Raw genomic sequence first — 7,573 nt, 5'->3', positions numbered from 1 at the left:
ATTTTTTTAAGGAGCCGTTGGCAACTCTACTAACTAACCTTATGAATAAAATAAAGTTCACTATCAGTAACATCATAGCAACCGAACAGCTGTATAAAAACTCCAAGCTGGCTAGAACGCAGTATGAGTTATTGCAACTGACAGTAAAAAGTCAGCACAACGAAAATAAACTCCACCTAAACTTAGTTCATATCTGACCCAGATAGACTGCAGGTCATAACTTCTTACCTGAAGTTCAGTTCACCTGACACTCGGACTGGCGGCTGCCTCGGGGCTCTCCTCCTGCCTCCCCTTCCCTCATCCACCTGCTGCCTCTGTGGAAGCCCCGCCATAGCCACCACCAAACAACGGAGTTATTTCTACACATCGACCTGCATCTGGCCAATCCACCACCTCTCATTGTTCATGCCGTTACAAAAAAAATAAAAAATAAGTCAAATAAGCCCGATGGCCAGTCCAGCTATGTTAACCTGCAACCAAATCTGCAGCTCCATACAGCAATGTTACGACTTAGATTACATCTTATAACTCATAACTCTTATGTTAGCTGCCCTCTGTAGCATACTGTCTGAAATATTCCACGGCTGCAATAATTCTTTAAGTGTTATTTTTTCCTTGGTATTCTAATTTCGCCGAAGTTTACTAAACTCAACAAACTTAATATTACTTACCGGGACATTTATTCTGTCCTCATTTTCTTTCACCGAAAAATTGTTTCCTGCAGTGACGTCTTTCGTGCTTGGCTCTCCTACATTTGCTAACGTGATGCACATAGCGCAGAAGCCGATGCTGCATTCACTTACACTCGGATATCTGAGCGTCACCGTGAAAACATAATCGGACATTTGATATTTGATTGAATTTTATTGTTTTGCCTTTGGGGTGGCACCTGGGGTGGCCAGTCTGGTTGGGGGGGTGGCCTGTGCCCCCCCAGGCCACCCCGCTGGACACGCCATTGACCATAGCCAAAGAAAGCTCGTTTATGACCAGCATCATGTAAATAAGCGCTCTGTAGAACCATCGCTCCATCCTCCAATCCAGCAGGTGGCGTCAGCGTGCCCGCAGGGTGAACGTCAGCCACAAACGAAGCCGAAGAAAACGTTAGCGTCATTTCCTGGTTGCTGTGCGACAAGCAACTGTAAAACTCGAAGCTCTGAACGCGGTCCTCTGTCATATAAATCTGCGAGTGGTCTCTGCGTGAGGCGAGCGGCTTTTCCCGGTGAGTGAGAGATTGAGCGTGAGGTCCGGAGCGCGCACAATGAATAAAAAGGGCTCTGAGAAAACACGCCATGTGGTAGCCTGGCTTAACAAAGCGGAGTGGGATCAGGTTCGGGACTACCTTTACTCGATGGACTCCTCTCTGCAGAGGTTTGCGTTAGAGAGGATATCGGCTTGGAGGGCCAGGTGCGCTGATAGTTTTCCCGTGGCCGTGGACTGCACAGCAGACCTCGTGCGCTGCCAGGTGCGGGACCGGTCCGGACAGCTTACCGGAGATGACTTGACCCTGATGTACGGGACGGCCCTGGTAAGATTTGTTAATCTTATCACGGATCGCCAGCAGGGGAGAAAGGCCCAGCCGCTGAGGCAACTGGCTGGAAACTTGAACATCCCCGAGTGGATGGTGGATCTGAGGCACGAAATCATGCGTGGGACTCTTCCTTCTTTGAAATGGTGCCGAAAGGGATGTAAGGTGGCCCTGGAGTGGCTCCAGCAGGAGTTTTGGTCCAGACAGCTGGGAGGAGGCCCCGATGAGCAGCTCGTTGCCAGGCAGAAAGAAGTGGATGCCTGCAGAAACGCTCGGGAGCTGCTGATCTCTTTTCAGAAGGACCAGTACCAAGCTTTTGATGATGGGTCTCCTGAAGACAAGGGGAAGAGCTTGTGGCAGGCCCCCTTAGCAGACATGAGTTGTTTGCTGGGTGAGATCAAGCAGTTTGCACTGGGGTCCAGGGAGCTGTTGATTGATGTGCTGCTGGAAGACGGTTTTCTTGTTCCTACCATGGAGCAGCTGGAAGCATTAGGCTGTGCAACATCTGACAGTGCCAGTCCCACTGAGCCCAGAGTCCCACAAACCTTCCTGCGCTTTTGGCTGCCCCTGCTAAAGATGCTTAACTCTTCGTCTTTCATTCACCTCTTCCTGGAGAAGCTCTTTGTGGAACTGAAGCTGCTCAGCAAAGAGCCCAACGGTCACAGGTGTTTCTATATTTCTGCATGGATTTCAGAAGTCTTCCTCTGCAACAACAACAAATTTGAATATCATTTTGAGACAAAGTTGCAGAAGAAAGCCAGAATGAAGGACAGGATTTTCATCAACCGCATCAAGCTGAGGTGGCAGCAGCTTCTCTCTGCATGTCTGGATGCCCCCTGCATCAGCACACCTCACCTGATCCAGCTAGTCCTGGATGACATGGAGCATCCCCCCCCTCAGGAAACCAGAGAGAAGCTGTTCCAGCTCTGCTCCATCTACACACAGACAGAGCGCTCAGAGGCCAGCACACCTCTGCAGCAGCAGCAGCCCATATATACTGTGAGTATGCTGCTGGACCAGATGCAACACTCCTCACCGATGGACTCGGAGAGAAGTGAGGAGCGCAAATGGGCAGACGTGCAGGCTGAAAGAGCACTTGCCCTCAGAGGTTCTCCGTGGCAGGTGTGCACTGATAATGTCACATGGAAGAACTATGACCTTGGTAAAGTTCCTGGACAGTCGGACGACCCGTCGTGCCTCATGGTGGACAATTATTCGATAATGACTGTGTTTGACCAGCCAGTGGAGCTGGAGAGCAGCGCGACACGTAGCAGCATCCCCGGGGCCTCGGCTCCAGCCCGGCCAGCTGAGGGCCTCCTCTGGAGCAACAGCGAGCTCAACAAACTGAAATGTGGACTGAAGCTTTTTTAAGTTACTTGTGTTATTTTTGTTACTTGTGTTATTTTTTGTTTTATGTTAAATGGTAAATGTTTTATGTTAAGCACAAGATTGTTGTTGTTGTTGTCATTCCAGCCTCCGCTGACTCTTGTTGTGCTAGAAGCAGTTTTGAAGCAAAAATACAATATTCAGAAGACAAAATGTTGTGGAATTTTAACCATGAGCACAGTGCAGGTTCAGCAGTTGTGATTGTTTCTGTCCAGTCGAGCTCGTTAACTAAACATGTTGGCAGAAGCAGAAATAAAACTTTCAGAAGACAAAATATTCTGATTTAAAGAAGGACCAAAGGAAGGAAAGCATAGGTTTTGATTAAGTCTGATAAACTAGAATTATAATTTATTGTTACATTAAAAGGAGCAAAATGAAATAAAAAGGCTATATCAAAAACAGGTTATAACATAGGAAATGTGAGGTTTTAAAATGAAGTTAGTGTCAGCGTTTTAAGAGAGTGGTAAAATGATGAGTAACGTTGAAGAATATATATAAATACAAGTCTATAAGTCAAGAACATAATTAGGATAAGGCTTTTGATTAAAGAGTCCCAACTATGATAAGTTAGGGAGATGCAGGAAAAGGTGTTTTGTTTCCTTTGCAGAAGATCTCGGCGACCACAGGGGGTGAGGATCCTGGAGGCCCGAGGCCGGATGGACCACAAGAGAGGGTCAGAGCGAGGACACAATGTATTGCGACCTCTGGTGTACCAGAGGTCGAGAGAGGGAGTGTGGAGCAGGGAAATTATTTTACTGCTATTGTTAAATAATCGTCATCGTCACCATTGCATTAATAATATAATCTGCAGCATTGATATTGCATTCAGAGGTTTAAACAGTGTGTGTCTTTCAGAAAGACTAAGTTGCAGAAAGTTTGCATTAATGAAAGCAGAGTCTAAGTTATTCTGAGGAGCAGGTTAGACGAGGCTATTTGATGAGCCTCTGGTCTGGTGGAAGGTCAGAAGTGCAACGGGTGAGATGAGAGAGCATTTGAGGACGACATATACACACACACACTTAGTTAGAGAGAATCATTTATAGGTGAGAGGTTAGTTATGTTTACTCGCAACTGTGAAAGAGGAACAGTTTCTTGTTGTCTCGGCAAGAAAGAGGAAATACCTGGTGTGAATACGTATGAATGGACGGTGACTGGACGGACGAACTGAACTAAGGTTGGACCAACTGGACACTGAGGTAAAGACTGGACTAAGGCTAAGCACATGACTGATGACTGTTCTGTTTTAAGTTCATTTTCATGACATAGATTGGATCATGAGTGGGGAAAACTGAGCATTTTTAGTTTTGTACATTATTTTGACACATGAAATGTGTCAAAATAAAGGGGGGATTTAAGGTTTAAGTTGAAATGGGTTTAGGATCATTTTAGGACTTTTGGGGTGTTTGATGATTTAGATATGGTAAAACTGAGGCAGACATTGTTATTTTCATGTTTAAGTTGAAGGATTAAAATGAACTGAATCCTGGTTAGAAGATAAACTCTTTACACACATAAAGAGCATTTAGATTAAGTAAAGTTAATATAAAGGATAGAGCCCAGAACATGATATCTTGAACCAACTTTGAATAATTAAGGGAACATTAGATGAACACAGTAGATTAGTGAGGTGTACCAGAGAGAGGCTTTTTGTTTTCTATCCTTTACAGGAGAACATTCCAGTAACACAGCGACCACAGGGGTGGCAAGAATCTCCAGTTTCGCAAACAGGTCACATCTGGATTACACGCTGTGGACAGGGCGACCCCGGAGGCAAAGGTGGTGTGGCTGAAGGTGCTCAAACGCAAGTGGAAGGAGCCACGCTGGACTGGTCCATACGAGGTCGTTGCCAGGACAACTACAGCAGTCCAACTGAAAGGGAAGGGCGACACCTGGTATCACTGGTCGCAGTGTGCACCAGCACATGAGAGCTTGGTTGAGGAAGAGGCTTCAACCAACACAGGTGTCAACAAACAGAGGCAGAATAAACCCTCTCACCTGTGCAACAGGCCATTCAGTAGTCCACCTGGAAGGCTGAAGAAAGAAGAGCAGCAGCGGAGAAGGTCGTCACGCCATCAGAAAGGGGCAGTGATAAGTTAAAGGGTCCACAAAGAGGGGAGTTTCAGTCCAGAATCTAAAATCTATATAACAAGTCTAGAATACAAAGTTTATATAACATGATGCAAACAACCGAATCAGAGACACGTAATGGGAAGAAACGTATTAAAATGTTCCTTACAACTACATGTGTATTATATGCGATAATAGTAACCATGGCTCTGTTGTCTTTTGTCTGTATTTTGCAAGGCACTCCGGACCCCTTGTCTGAACACGGAGGCCAGTCCAGCCCAGCAGTTCCTGAGACTGTAGGTCCTAAAACAGGATCGCTAGAAAGACAAAAGCGCGAGGGGTCAGGTAAAGGTGATGAATGTCTCAGCAGAAATAATGGCATAGAGTTGAACTATGTTTAAGGGTCTACCAGCTCATTCATGTTAGATTTGTGTGACGTCATTAAATGTACAGGAGCCAGTAGTAGATGGAAAGTGTCAGACAACAGTGGGACCATTTATGCCAAAACAAGATAACTATGCATGTTTTAAGTTCTCTACTGATAATGAAAAGTACAAGGTGGGAGAGATCGATCCAACTTGGTGTGCCGTCACACTTCAGGGACGAACCACCAACAATGTAAGCGGCCCTAGCACGGTAATTGGAACCTGGGCAGGAAGTGGGCTCTATTATTATTGTGGGGAAAATACTCTGTTGGTTCATGTTCCTATAGGAAGCGTAGGGACATGTGCGATGGTGCGATTAGGAGCTCCACTCATGCTGATTGGGAATCAGGTAAAGGCTATTCCACAACGCAACACACGTACTCTAGCCGCCAGACGTCTGAGACATGTTTTGGTCAAAAGGGGGACCCAAGGTACACATGCTTATGATCCTCGCCTGAACTCGCCTAGGGGAGTTCCAGACGAATATAAGCTGGTGAATCCGATAGCTGCAGGATTTGAGAGTATATTCCTTTGGGTAACACCTAATAAGAATGTTGACCGCATTAACTATGTTCATTACAATCTGCTGAGACTTTCTAACCTAACCAGGGACGCCATGATGGGGTTCGCAGAACAATTGGGTCCAAGTTCTCTGATGGGAGTTCAAAATAGGATGGCGCTTGACATGTTATTGGCAGAGAGGGGAGGTGTGTGCTCGATGTTTGGAGATATGTGCTGCACGTATATCCCCAATAATACTGCCCCAGGTGGCTCAGTAACCCGAGCTCTGCAGGGCCTGAAAACTTTGTCTAAAACCATGCATGAGCACTCAGGGGCCTGTTCTTCGTACCGCGCTAAGTGAGTTAGCTGGATGAGATTGTTGACGATTTCGCGTGATCCTGGATCGTTCGGTTCCCCGAAGCCCATCCGGGACTTGCTGTCATAGCAACAGAGCCGTAAGCGTAAACCTGCTGGGGAGCAGGTTTACTTTATGTAAACAGGATTAGATCGCGGCCACGCAGGTATGTCCGCGTCATTCATACGAAAGCAACAGCGATATTCCACCACTGTTTCACCATAAATAAATAACATCAATGTAACTAAAGATAATGCAGCACTTGATCCTTTTATTGATTTCACACAGATACATACAGGTCATTCCCTAAAAAAGGGAAATGTACTATTAACATTCTATTACATGTATGTGATTATTACAGATGTAATTCATATTTCAGAGTAGTAATTGTAAATTACTTCGTGTAATCAAGATGAGAGACCACGGCTATAAAAGCGAAGGTGGATTTGGGAAGTCTGTCGCAGTCATATCCTGTCCGTTTACGCGAGCAACCCATTGCGGAAGGTGCAAGATTGATAAGGAGAGTCCTCAGAATTCAGCGTATATTGCGGGACAGACAGGATCCTTTAGCTCAGCGCGACAGTGTGCTCATAGAGAGATATCGATTTTCCCGTGAGGGTATTATTTACTTAACCAACTTGTTGACGAGGGGGTGCAGGACCACCACCTGTCTTTTTTTTTGCTCTGCCCTTTTCTTGGTTGCTGTTATGAACAAACAAACAGAGTATTCCAGGGTCTCTTTCCAAGAGACGACAAGCAATATAAGTGATAAATATTACCATTCTGTAGAATATTCTTATATTTCACTTTTACTTGTTCCCATGTTCTAGTGGGTCCTGTTGTGGCTCTAATGTGAAAGGGGATATAATATAACATATTATAATATAATATAATGTAATATAATATTGGATAATATGGTGTGATATGATAAATCTACCCTACCGCCTACTGGTGTTGGCCAGAGGGGCCGATGGCGCAATATGGCAGCCTGGCTTCTGTCAGTCTGCCCCAGGGCAGCTGTGGCTACAACCGTAGCTGCCTCCACCAGTGTGTGAATGTGAGAGTGACTGAATAGTGGCATTGTAAAGCGCTTTGGGTGCCTTGAAAAGCGCTATATAAATCCACTCCATTATTATTGTTATTATTGAATTACTTACGAGTTTGATTTGTCAGCAACTTTCTGCCAGCCCTCTCTCCTTGCTTTTGCAGCCTTTGCAGTGTTCCCTTGCGTTTTAATTAAACTCTGAAACTCCTGAAATCCCTCACTCAAGAGTTCTTGCTCTGCTGCCGAAAAATACCGAGCGCGCTCCTTCG

The 7,573-nt window shown here is 45.5% G+C and overlaps 1 protein-coding gene across 1 annotated transcript; it reads left to right on the top strand.

The window, feature by feature from the left end:
- The first annotated feature begins 1,067 nt into the window (after positions 1 to 1,067).
- LOC146696185 (ribosomal biogenesis protein LAS1L-like) lies at positions 1,068 to 2,972 on the top strand. Its single transcript, XM_085474275.1, has one exon. It carries the CDS (start codon positions 1,259 to 1,261, stop codon positions 2,894 to 2,896), a length of 1,638 nt encoding a protein of 545 aa, XP_085330401.1. The 5' UTR covers positions 1,068 to 1,258; the 3' UTR covers positions 2,897 to 2,972.
- The last annotated feature ends 4,601 nt before the right edge of the window (positions 2,973 to 7,573 follow it).

This window comes from Copadichromis virginalis, linkage group LG12, assembly GCF_057382275.1.
Source record: "Copadichromis virginalis isolate Kocher_CV1m ecotype Utaka linkage group LG12, C_Virginalis_male_GT1.1, whole genome shotgun sequence".
NCBI classification, from domain to species: Eukaryota; Metazoa; Chordata; class Actinopteri; order Cichliformes; family Cichlidae; genus Copadichromis; species Copadichromis virginalis.
This window is presented reverse-complemented; position numbering and strand designations above follow the sequence as displayed.

What these genes read in the sequence shown, in the direction of transcription:
- LOC146696185 (XM_085474275.1), top strand. Translation starts at nt 1,259, where the DNA reads ATGAATAAAAAGGGCTCTGAGAAAACACGCCATGTGGTAGCCTGGCTT.